General features: G+C 47.7%; 2 protein-coding genes across 5 annotated transcripts in view; both read left to right on the top strand.

Moving 5' to 3' along the window:
- The window catches only part of LOC149363246 (histone-lysine N-methyltransferase SETD1-like), a 58,782-nt gene that overhangs the window by 3,632 nt on the left and 41,866 nt on the right, over positions 1 to 13,284 (top strand). The gene's annotated exons all lie outside the window — the stretch shown is intronic.
- LOC149363248 (DNA repair protein RAD51 homolog 3-like) lies at positions 6,214 to 9,853 on the top strand. Its single transcript, XM_089573396.1, has one exon. The coding sequence runs from the start codon at positions 7,883 to 7,885 to the stop codon at positions 8,807 to 8,809; it is 927 nt and encodes a 308-aa protein (XP_089429522.1). The 5' UTR covers positions 6,214 to 7,882; the 3' UTR covers positions 8,810 to 9,853.

Genomic DNA, 13,284 nt, shown 5'->3' with positions numbered 1-13,284 from the left:
ACCTGGGGCTCGTTATCGTTCACTGACATCGCACACGGGTTGTTGTTAGTGGCTATTTATTGTTAAGAAAAACAAAAAAAAAATTGCTGAGGCTCAGCTTGGCTAAGCCTGTGGAATGCGAAGCATATTAGTGGCTAGGCTTGGTAATACATGGCTTTCCTTGGTTGAATACTTGGTCATTTTAATACAACCACTAGAAGCCTTCGTCGTCGGGGAAGACAACGGCATGGCTACAGCGGAACGCCGACTAACCCCGAGACGCGCGTTGGGTGAGCGCCTGGATTGCCACGGAAGCCGCGTCTGCCTACCCGGTGGAGCGAGCGTTTCACCTACACCGAGTGTGAACGCGCGTTCGAAATGCGCGGGAATGCGCGGGTGTGACGGCTAGGGGTCCCACGGCGACGGCGCGAGGTGGAGGCCGGCTCTCTCATCCGATGTCACGTGGTGTGACGTCACGGTGTCACGTGGTGTGACGTCACGGTGTCACGTGGGGGTCCCACGGCGACGGCGTGAGTGGTAGCTCTAGCAATATGCTTCGCATAAAAATAAATATGGGAGGAACAGATGTTCCCAGCCGCGGCATCTGCCATCGAAGCCTGAAGCACCTGAGCTGCGGCTAGCGGGAATAAAAAGACAGGGAGAGGGAAAGAAAGGGAAGAGCGATAGTAAGAAAGGATATGGGTAGGGCGGCTGTATACACGTTGTACAAATACAGGATATGTGCCTTTATGCGTTTCGACTCCATCGAAACGCGGCCGCCATGGCCGGGTTCGAACCCGGGAGCTCCGGCTCAGTAGCCGACCACTCTAACCACTGAGCCACCGCGATGGTGGTGGTGAAAAACTTTAATATTCAAAGAGAGCTTGAAGGTTAAAAAACCCTGCTGCATGGTCGGTATCCTTAGTCCGGGACACCGCACGACGAGGCCCCGTCTCGCGCCCGCTTGACCAGAGCCCTTTGGGACTCCAGCGTGGAGCAGTTGAGGAGGGCAGTCTCCCATGCCTCTCGGGTGGGGGTGGGGGAAGGGGGAAGGTGAGGATTCTGAGTACATGCCCACACCATGTGAAAGATATCGCAGATCTCTCCACAGTGCGGGCAGCGCCCATCTGTGTTCGGATCGAAGTGTTTTGCTATGGCAGGACAGAGAAGGGTTCCTGTCTGCAGGCGCCGCAGAGTTCGCTCCTCCGCCTTACTCAGCCCCTTGGCAGGTGCCGGGTAGAGACGGTGGCTGTCGCAATAATGAATTAGGATTTCGAGGAACCGCAGAAGCAGTTTATGAGCTTCTGAGCCAGGAGAGCTAGGATGAGGAGCCCGGTGTGTGAGCGCTCGGGCGGCCGCATCAGCGGCCTCATTGCCTCGTAGACCCTGGTGGCCAGGAGCCCAGATCACTTTTGTGCGAGTTGGATCGGCGAGAGCGCGTCTTAGAATTAGCGAGGCAAGAGGTGATAATTCACCTGCAAGATAATGTTCACAGGCCCGGCGAGAGTCTGTGATAACCGTTTTCGATTTTGGATCGGTGGCAGCGAGAGCTATTGCGACTTCCTCCGCTCGTGTTGAATTTGGGGCCCGAAAAGATAGCGGCGGCTTGTCTGTCCGTTTTTCTCGGTGGTGGACACAACCGTGGCTTAGTTTTTAAGAAAGGAAAGGACGCAGTAATGTCACACTTCTAGGTGGACACCTCAACCGCACCATGTGGGAAAGTATGGAGGAGGGAGTGAAAGAAGACAAAAAGAGGTGCCGCAGTGGAAGGTGGCAGTGGTGATTTAACTGGGCTCGCACGTCACACGTGCACACTTGTCGGGCTCAGCAGTCGAGAGGCCTAATCAAGCTCGTATCACTGACAAATAAAAGATTGCGAGACCGTGTGATTGGAGATAAGCCATGTTTGTAACCTTTTCCCTCTAGCTTCCCCAATGACTTTTTTTTTTTTAAGCACGTGATCCAGAGCCGACGATGTCCAACAACTGCATGCCTTCGTTCGATGTTCGCTTGCTGCGGGCAGTCGACTTCGTTCGCGCTGCGACATGAAGACAGAACCCTGGTCTTCCCTGCTGGAACGCCCCAGTGCGATTAGCGCTTCGCGCGAGAGTAGCCGCTCCTTTCTTGACCTCATGCTCCCTCGGCTCTGCCGCGAGGAGTCCATTTCCCTTCGCCAGCTACCCTACCCGCTACCGCGCCAATTGCCCGCTATGCAGGGAGCGCGCGACTTTATATCACACCGTCGGGGCCTGGCCATCCCGTCCGTCCCGAATGTAGACGGCTGGGAGCGGGCCCTCCGGTCGCCCGACCTGGTTGATAAGCACCAGCTGGTCGCCCGGGCTGCGGCGGACACGAGGGCTGTTGGGGCACTGGACCAAGGGCTCCACTCCCACACCAAAATCCCCGTCAACCTGCACCACCACCACCACCACCACCACCTGGCAATCTAGCGAGGAGATGTTTCGTGCCGCACCGTTCCAATGCCTTTCCTCTGTCATTTTCAACGCGACAACGTCCCGTTCAGCGTATTGGATTGAAAAACGCTCATTTCTTCAAAATGCATATGCGGGCGGTCCGCACTAGATGGCCTCCAGCCCATGGAGGCTACCTTAGCGGCCCTAGGTTCCCTAGAAATACTTGCTTGCTTTCTAGGGACTCTAGCGGCCCACTCCCCAGAAACCGCCGTGATTGACATTGGCGTGTCGAGGAGAAACTCGGGATTGGTAGAGAGGGCCGTGACGTCACAGTCACATGACCTCACGCGGGTAATTCAGTTACCCCGCAACGATTACACAGTGGACCACCTGGGGTTCTTTAACGTGCACTGACATCACAGTCCACGGGCCTCTAGAATTTTAAAAATTGGTAAATTGGTAAATTGGTTTTTGAGGAAAGGAAATGACGCAGTATCTGTCTCACATATTTCGGCGGACACCTGAACCGCGCCGTAAGGGAAGGGAGGAAGGTAGGAGTGAAAGAAGAAAGAGAGAAAGAGGTGCCGTAGTGGAGGTCTTCGGAATAATTTCGACCACCTGGGGATCTTTAACGTGCACTGACATCGCACAGCACACGGGTGCTTCTTGCGTTTCGCCTCCATCGAAACGCAGGCGCCGCGGTCGGGTCGAACCCGGGCCTTCATCGAAATTCAACCGCCGCGGCCGGTATCGAATCCGCGTCTTCCGGGTCAGCAGCCGAGCGCCGTAACCACTGAGCTACCGCGGCGGGGCAAGAATGAACTTAAGGTCGCCAGTTTATCGGTTCCCAAAGAAATAATAAAGATGCACGTGCTAGGCGGCTAGCAAATATATGCCAGTTTAGAACACGTATCTACGTAACGCTCCACTTATCAATTATGTTACACACTGCAGAGACCCTGAATATATCGCGAACCTATAGTATTCACGGGACTTTGCATAGGTCGCAGTGGTGAACGAAATCAATGTCTGACGGCTTTTCACTTCTTCATTTTCCATCTTGGTATATGGTTCACCGTAGCTCCCACAAGAAAACTCGCGATTCAGTAAATCGTCCGGCGAAGCCAGTTGCTGCATTTGCCGAAACCTTCACTCTGCAAGGATTCGCACGCATCGCGCGCATGTATTATTACCTGGTCATTCCGACTTCGGCCTGTGTGAAGCTTGCCTCCGATCTCATGGCCGACGATTTCCTGCGGGGTGAGAAATGTTGACTTTGCACTGCACGGCAGATAAGCCCGGCATTCCCGGCGCTGCGATTATCTCATTTCTTTCGGGCTTTATTGTCCTCTCGAACCTGCCATTGTTATTCGGCGCAGTTTCTTTTTTATTTCATTTTTATTCCCACACATCTTTCACATCTAGCCGCGTCCATCTGACCCTAGATAGTACAGGGTGTTTCACCTAAAGACTTTACACAATTTTTAAATATAGGCGTTGTGTGTTAGAAGAGCGCTTTTTTTTGGCGTAGCATTGTCAGCGGTGCCAACTAGCAGTCTGGTTAACTAATAATGAATAGTTAGTTAACTTTTTAGCTATTACCGTTAGGCTTTTTAATTACTAAGAAGCGTGTAGTCCACCGTAATTAAAATCCATATCAGTTTCTATAAATTCGAAAACGCGATTGCTGTCTGCGCTGTGGCCCAACAAATTTTGGCTATTTCGACGAGTTGCTTGCACTGGAGAGGTTGCTTTGCCTACAAGCTTCTCGAAAGTGCATGCATTTTGGCGAGATTTAGCCAAAATTTGTTCGGCCACAGCGCTGAGGGTAACCGCGGTTACGAAATTCTAAAAACTGATATGGATGTTAATTAATGTGGGCTGCACTCCTCTTAATAATTAAGGAGCCTAACGGTAATAGTTAAATAGTTAACTATTCAATATTATTTAGCCATCCTGCTAGTTGACACGTCTTAGCTGTATTCTGATGTAGTACACCGCTTGCTGTGCCAAAACAGCGCTTTTCTAACTCAAAGAGCCTATTTTTAAAACTTATGTAAAGTCTTAATTGAAACACCCTATATATTTCGTATGCCTTGCACCGCCGTTAACTGTAACAGCTAGGAAGACGTAGAACATGCGTAACTCTAAGTCGTAAAATTAATTTGCATTGGGGTGCGCGACAAGGTTGTCCACCGGCGACAACGTCATTTGTGCACCGATATCATTGGTCTCACATATACCAGGTGTTTCAGGGAAGCCGAAGTAACTTTCAAAAATAGGCTTCTTGGGGTAAAAATATGGCTTTTGCGGCATAGTATTACCAGTGTTGGCGGACACCGGAAAGCCGGTGGATTGTCTTAAGTAGTCAGCTGGTTAGAATTAGAGGTTTGTAACTGGTCGTTGGTAATAGCCATATCAGTTTTTAGAATTTCAAAAACGACATTATCCTCGGCGCTGTGGCTCGACAAAATCTGGCTACATTGTGCCAAAGTACATGCGCTTTCGAAAATCATGCAGGCAAAGCAACCTTTCCAGTGCACGTAACTAGTCGAAAAAGCCAAATTTTGTCCAGCCACAGCGCCAAGGGTAATTGCGTTTTCTAAATTCTGAAGACTAATATGGGTATTACCTGCTATTACTAACGATCGGCTACAAATCTCTAATTGCAACTAGGCGCCTAACTCTAGTAGTTACAAATTTAATTATCAAAAAATAGTTAACCAGCTTACTTCTTAAAACGATTCACCGGTTTTCTTGTGTCCGCCAACACTGGTAATCCTATGCTGAAAAAGTCATATTTTTACCTCGAGAAGCGGTTTGGTTTGGTTTATGGGGTTTAACGTCCCAAAGCGACTGAGGCTATGAGAGACGCCGTAGTGGAGGGCTCCGGAAATTTCAACCACCTGGGGTTCTTTCACGTGCACTGACATCGCACAGTACACGGGCCTCTAGAATTTCTCCTCCAAGAAGCCTATTTTTGAGAATTATTTTAAAGTCTTCCCAGCAACACCTGGTACGTTAGCAAAATGTGAGTACTTCAGTCGCGCGCTTCTAATGAAGCTGCTTTCGCATAAACGAAGCCTCCATTCGTTTTTGTACAAAGCCAATCACGGTACGTCCCACAAACGCATGTATTGCACTATTGCCGGATGAAACTCGAATATGAAGCAGCAGATCCCCCTCAAGGAAGGCCCTCCAGTCACTGGCGTCGGCCGGTTTTCATGACATCGTGGTTGATCTCATGAATCGGTGGTTGATGCCGTTTCTTTTCCAAGCTCCCTCTGGTGTCAGTCTACCAATCACCAGGGGATTAACCGTGACGTCATGACAATCGGGCGACGCCATTGGCTGGAGGGCCTTACATGAGGGGCATTTGCCGCCTCGTTCTTGAGTTCTACTTCTTTATACTAAACATAATATGCATGTGTAGTTTAAGAGTACAGTTAAGTGTGGTTAAAATATGTCAGCTTACCTTCAGTCGACGTTCGTTCGCGGAGTGAATATCTTCGTCATCCTGGCTAATATGAAATGTCTCCGCGCGCCATTCGTTTTCCATCTGCAAACTCAGAAAACATGCAGTTCTGTTAGATGTTTGAGCATGTACGGCTTTTCCACGCATACATAATTTATTCGCACAGGAGGAACTGAAATAAAAAAGAAAACTGAATAAAAAAGAATGAAAAAAGTGTCAAGAGAAGACGCTTATTCGTCATCTTGCATGGAGGCCCAGATAGCAACGAACAATAATTTTGTAGAATTATGTAAGCTGCAGTAACGTTACATGTTACACTGGAACGCTACCTTAATTTTAAAAATGAACAAATAAATTTTGTACTCAATGGGCATTGAAGCTCCCTCCCTTGGATGTTCTGGGGACGTCTGGTACGTCCTACGGACGTCCACTGAACGTCCAGTGGAGTTTCAGTGCCTGTTGGGTATATTTTGTATCATAAAGACTACTTCGACGTTCACCGCAAGCATTGGTTAATGCTGTGTTCCATACTTTATTGTGTCAACAAATTTACAAATCATGTTGGTCTGATATTGCGCTCTAAATGGTGAAAACATTGCAAATATATTTCAAGCATTGTGTCCAGTAACTTTTCCCGCTGTTTTTGCAGTAAAGATGCTCAACTGGCAGCACTTTGCGACTAAATCTTTTAGATTGTGCGTGCCATCGATTGCATGCAGACCCTGTTTTGTTTTGCTTATTACCCACCCACCCCTGGCACTCTCGGGAAACCCTTAAATAAAGGCTTGCGTGGTGTCCGTTTGGATGTACCGAGTTTCATGCATTCGTTATGGTGTGTCTAGTACTCATGTCTCGCCCCAGTTGTTATGGTCCTTGCAAAGCGTTAAGTTGTGCACCTTCACATATATTCACGATATTGTTTGGATTCCTGGGCATGTAACCAAACCAAGGCTGACCCCAGCACTGGTCGAGCGCCCGCTCTTGAATTCATGATACTCAAAGTTAATAATAAAGGAGACGAGTACGTTACATACGGGTATAACGTACGTTAACGGTAACGTACGAGTACGTTATATACGGGTATAACGTACGTTAACGGTAACGTACGAGTACGGGTATATACGGGTATATACGGAATGAAAGATCGTGCATACGTACTTCGCTCAGGCCGCGGCAGATCGCGTCTGCCTCTTGTTGTGATATAATCCCTGCGCGTTGCAATGCTTTGGCGTATGCCATGCTGCCCTGTAATGGCAAAAAATTGCATTCGTAGATATTTATTACATCAATTGCGTGCTATACTATACATGCACCAGTATGCGTGTCGTATCATATTTATTTAGTTATATTAAGCTTTCAGAGAAAGGCAGGATATAATGCACGTTAAAAGCTGCAAAAAAAAAAAAGGTGCACCAACATGCTCGTGTTTTACACATCAGAAGAGTTTGCGATGTGCCACACACTCAGTGTGTGCGTTTTGCATGTGTCACCTCTAGGTCCTCTTTCCACAGCCTTTGATCGAAATGGACAGAATTATTGAACTTCAGCATGGTGTCACTTGTCTTCCCGGAAAATCGTCCACCCCATAGTTTTTTCTGAAAGTAATAAAAGAAAACTTGATCAAATTTAAATCACGCGCAGGAATGCAGCAATTAATTGAGCTTCCGTTCGCGGAAAGAACGCATTGTAAGTGTTGAGAGAAGAGAGAAAAAAATTGGACTTACGGTTTCCATCGTCTTTGAGGCGTTGACACAGTGTTTTCTCTACGCCTCGTAGCAGAGGAACTGATAAAACAGAAAGGAACTCAAGAGTGTCCATGCTCGTCTTATCTACGCAAGCAACTGATAAAGAACAAAGGAAGCGCGAAATCAAAACCGAAACCAAAAACAAAACTCGCAGCCAAGCGAAGTCAAGCCAAGTCTGTCACAATTGCATGGCGCGAATGCAGATAGGAATTCTGCGTGTTGGTTGATGAAAAGCGGTTCCAGTTCCAACGCTTTGTCTTCTGATTACTATGTCGAAGCGCGATTTTTGTTCTCTCATTTTGCCGCAACGAATGCGTCGACGTCTTCAGGAGAGCGGAATCGAGAATGACGACGATCTACTGGCAGCCGGTTCATCTTTCGCGGTCGAAGCGAGACTGGTGCTCGAGCGACGACGTGACGCACCTGTCTTCACATTTCACACCGCACTGGACAGTCTGAAGCAAAGTGACAACTTTCAGCGTATCGCGACGTGGGTTCCCAGCATCGACGCCATGCTCGATGGAGGCGTTCCCCGGCGGAAGATTATAGAAGTGACCGGGGCCGCGGGTACTGGGAAAACTCAGTTTTGCATGCAGGTAGCGGCATCCAACGAGCTTTCGAACAAGTCGACGGTGTACATAGATTCTAAAGGGGGCTTTACGAACGCGCGCTATAGAGAAATCTTGACCGGAATTTCGAAAAGACAAGGCTGTGCCGTGCCGAGCGGTGGAGCCGGCTTGCGATACTCATTGTGCGATTCGTGGCAGCAACTGGTGTCGATGTTGTGTCTTTTGCCGGACGAAATCAAAAGTTGTGGCGTGAGGGAAGAGATAGCGTTGGTTGTCTTGGACTGCTTCGACTTTCACCTCAGGAATCAGCTCGAGGACCCCCGCGAGAGAAAAAAGGTGGTCAGCGGCCTTACCCAGAGGCTTGTTGAGATCGCTAAGTGTGGCGCTGCGGTGCTAATCACTAACCACTTGTCAATGAGACCCAGTCATGACGACCCTTCCACGCTGCTGCTCGCTCCAGCTTTGGGACAGGCTTTCGGTCACGAGTGCGCCTACAGGGCAACTTTTACGGAAGAGGACGGCCTATGTCAGGCAGTCTTCTATAAAGCACCTACGTTTGGACGCACCGTGGTACCCTTTAGAATACAGTGTGATGGGATTGTTGAAGAAACTGATGTGTTGTTTTAGATGCCTCGTATATGGGCAGTGGATAGAGAGAAATGTCTGCAAGTTCCCAGACCACTTGGAAGGCTTATCAGGCCGTATCATAAGTCTACTGTCGTGGTTGTGGCACTAACAGGACTCAAACGTGGAGAGGGACCTTTTGTCCTCACCAAGGAGGTTATATATATAAAAACTTGGTCCTCACCAACCCTATTTTCAGGCTGGGGAACATCTGTTCCCGGCATCGTAGGCACTTTGTCAAATAGTCCAGCCACCCACCTCGCCTCCGCCAAGGACATGTGATGTGTCTATTTATTTTTGCATCTTTATGTCGGTGCATTTTTTTTACTTGTATTTTAGGGGTGTTTCTTTTGGACCGTAAAAATTTTATGCTTTGGCGGATAAAGTGGCTGGCGGCGGCATCTGCCGGCATTAGCGGTTACAGGTCTTTTCTTGTACCACTTTGACTGGAGATAAATTTTAAATAGAGTGAAGACGGTGCATAAGGTTCTGCCCAGTGCACAGCTCAAGCACTTTCAAGTCACACAGTGTTCTGGGAACTTTCGAAAGGCTGCATAGGTGCTCATACATGCGATGGATGTGTAGTTGTAACGTTGGCTGAATGGTTGTGATTTAACCTATGTGTGCAATTTTACATTGTGTGATGTTTGTATGATGTGAATTGTGCTGGAAGATTTGGTACTCTTCCAGTGGATTTTGACAAGTGCCAAGCCAACACATTTACGTGCTAATATAATGCTCGTGACATGCTTGTATGAAATGCTTTATTTGCCGTCTGTTGAACAAACAAGTTCCTTGTTCATTTTGGCTGTATGGTGTATCTGTAAATAGCAAGCATGTGGTGTCATAATGACCCCTTGATGGGCAACACAGCTTTTTTTGTTGTTCTACCTATATTGCTTATGACCAAATCACACAAAAGGAGAGAGTTACATACAAATACAAAGAGGTTTATCAAGCAAACGAAGTCTGGCAGACAGCAGTTATCCTGCAGGGATTTGTTGCTGCCAGGATGTTGGTTCATCATAGTGCTGGCAGCGTTGCGCCCATTCCCACAGTATTGCAAGTTTGGTTTGGTTTAGGGGGGTTTAACGTCCAGTAACGAAGGAGGAAGTAAAGAAAGCTTTAGGAACAATGCAGAGGGGGAAAGCAGCTGGTGAGTATCAGGTAACAGCAGATCTCTTGAAGGACTTATGGGAGATTGTGCCAGAAAAACTAGCCACCCTGTATATGCAATGCCTTATGACCTCAAGCATGCCAGAAGCTTGGAAGAATGCTAACATTATCTTAATTCATAAGAAAGGAGACATCAAGGACTTCAAAAATTACAGACCGATCAGCTTACTGTCTGTTGCCTTTAAGGTATTTACTGAGGTAATCGCAAAGAGAATCAGGACAGCCTTAGACTTCAATCAACCAAATTATCAGGCAGGTTTCGAAAAGGATACTCAACAATAGACCGTATTCACACTATCAATCAGATGATAGAGAAATGCGCAGAATATAACAGATACCTATATATAGCATTCATTGATTACGAGAAAGCATTTGACTCTGGGGAAACCTCAGCAGTCATGTAGGCATTGCGGAATCAAGGTGTAGAAGAGTGTTATGTTAAAATACTGGAAGATATCTATAACGACTGCACAGCTACCGTAGTCCTTCATAAAGTCAGCGATAAAATTTCAATAAAGAAGGGTGTCAGGCAGGGAGGCACGATCTCGCTAATGCTATTCACCGGCTGTTTACAGGAGGTGTTCTGAAGCCTGGATTGAGATCAGTTGGGGATAAGAGTTAATGGAGAATACCTAAGTAATTGCAATTCGCTGATGTCATTGCCTTGCTAAGTCACTCAGGACATGAAGTGCAAAGCATGATCAATGAATTAGACAGGCAGAGCAGAATGGTAGGTCTTAAATTAACATGCAGAAAGCCAAAGAAATGTTCAACAGTTTCGCAAGGGAACAGCAGTTCACAATTGGTAGCGAGGTACTGGAAGTGGTTAGAGAATATGTCTACTTAGGGCAGGTAGTGACCGTTGATCCGTATCATGAGAGGGAAATAACTAGAAGAATAAGAATGTGGTGGAGCGCATATGGCAGGTCCTCTCAGATCATGAATGGCAGTCTACCAATATCCCTGAAGCGAAAAGTATACAACGGCTGTATCTTAGAGGTACTCACCTATGGGGCAGAAACATGGAGGCTATTGAAAGGGGTTCAGCTTAAATTAAGGAGAACGCACGAGCTATGGAAAGAAAAATGATAGGTGTAACATTAAGAGACCAGAAGAGGGCAGAGTGGGTGAGGGAATAGTCGTGGGTTAATTACATCCTAGTCGAAATAAAGAGGAAGAAATGGGCTTGTGCAGGGCATGTAATGCGAGGGCAGGATAACCGCTGGTACTTAAGGGTAATGGAGTGGATTCCAAGAGAACTCAAGTGTAGCAGGGGACGGCAGAAAGTTACATGGGCAGATGAGATTAAGAAGTTTGCGGGAATACGGTGGTCGCAACTGGTGAAGGACAGGGTTAATTCGAGAGACATGGGAGAGGCCTTTGCCCTACAGTGGGCGTAGTCAGGCTGATGATGATGAACGTCCCAAAGCGACTCAGGCTATGAGGGACGCTGTAGTGAAGTGCGCCGGAAATTTGGACCACCTGGAATGTGCAGTGATATCGCAGAGTACACGGGCCTCTAGAATTTGGCCTCCATCGCGATTCGACTGCCGCGGCCGGTAGCGAACCAGCGTCTTCCGGGTCAGCAGCCGAGCACCATAGCCACCGTGACGGCCGTAGTGTTCATCTGCTTCACTGAGAGGCTGTGTGGTGGTGCGAGCCTATTCCCTCTCTTTGTAACCTTTACTTTTTTACGATTATCATTTTTAAATATTATTAATGCAGGTAGTCTTTGATGATTATTGAAAATACTTTGGTCGATAGAAAATGATCAGATCTCTCCAAAGCTGGTAGAAGCATCTGTTAGAGAATAACTCGGCATCGTGGACGCGAGGTAAAGCTGCACAATCACCCCATTTGGCAAAGGGAACAGTAGAGAGTCAGGCAGCTGGATAGACCACCAATGCTGCAGGCACTGTACTCGAGGAGACACTGGCATCAACAGGGATGGAAAGGGGGGCCGTCGTTCCTCCAGCACTTCTCCCAGGGTAGGGGGGGGGAAGGGGGGGGCAGCGCACTTTCAGTTTACAACTACTTATACTCGTACCAGATTATTTACAAATGCTTCTATCCTAGGACTTTAGTAGTGGAAAGCACAGTGGGGCTGAACTAGTTGGCCGGTCGTAAAACGTTTCGTTTGAGCAGCCTAAACCAATCATGTTCCAACAGAAGTAGTTGATTGATTGACCCCTGTTCATGAGCATAATTAGCAGAATTGAAACAGACTGTGCGGAAGCTCTTTTAATGCAGTCGATCACTCCTTGTGTGTGCATTTTTTTAAAGCTGCTGATTTCAGTGCGAGCATTATGTGCACTAACAAATAACCCTTTGAACAGTGCAAAATAAGAAAAAATATGTGCAGATCATTAAGGCCTAATAAGTTTATAAATACAACATGATAAGAATAAATAACATAACAAACTTGAAGACTTGCCACCCCCCACCCGATGATGATGATGAAAACATTTATTGGAAGCCACAATGCCTTAGTTGAAGTTCAGGAAGGCTGATCGGGTCCGTAGTCCGGGACGCCGTTGGTAAAAGCCGCTGCCCGTGCTCTGGCGACGAGGGCTCGTTGTTCCTCGAGGTCCGAGCTGGACAGGGCCGCCTCCCAGCCCTCTCGCGTTGGCTGATTTATGATGTCAATGCTGTCATTTTTATGACAAGCCCATACCAGATGGTATAGGTTTGCCTTCTGGCCACAAAATTTGCACTGTGCCGAAAAGGACTCGGGCTCAATGGCGTGAAGCGTAGCTGGGTTATTGAAAGACATAGTTTGTAGCCTGTGAAGGTGACATTCCTCTGATTTACTGAGACCCTTAGCGAGCCTTGGGAGTGTCTGCCTTTCAAAGCGCAAATGTTTTAATATTTCTGAATATGTTGTTAATGGAGAGGGGGAGCCTGAATCAGTAAGGGAGGACGTAGAAGGATTCCGGGGAAGAAAAGCTCGGGCCGAAGCGTGTGCGCGCTCGTTTCCTTCAACTCCCTGATGACCTGGTACCCATATTAATTCCTTGCCCCCACCCGAGAAAATTTTCCGGAGTCCTCATAGGACAGACCCAGATGCCTGCTTCTACATAGTGGCAATGAAACGAGTGGCATTTGGGGCAGGCAAATGAGCCTTGAGAGTTAGCATGTAACAGTTTTTCTGCCGCCGCGGTGGCTCGGTGGTTATGGCATTCTGCTGCTGACCCGAAAGACGCAGGTTCATTCCCGGCTGCGGCTGTCAAATTTCGATGGAGGCGAAATTCTAGAGGCCCGTGTGCTGTGCAATGCCAGTGCATGTTAAAGAACCCCAGGTG

This window comes from Amblyomma mixtum, chromosome 2 (assembly GCF_055824585.1).
Source record: "Amblyomma mixtum isolate Tamu chromosome 2, ASM5582458v1, whole genome shotgun sequence".
Lineage (NCBI taxonomy): Eukaryota > Metazoa > Arthropoda > Arachnida > Ixodida > Ixodidae > Amblyomma > Amblyomma mixtum.
The sequence above is the reverse complement of the archived record's forward strand: the minus strand, read 5'-3'. Positions and strand labels throughout refer to the sequence as shown.

What these genes read in the sequence shown, in the direction of transcription:
- LOC149363248 (XM_089573396.1), top strand. Translation starts at nt 7,883, where the DNA reads ATGTCGAAGCGCGATTTTTGTTCTCTCATTTTGCCGCAACGAATGCGT.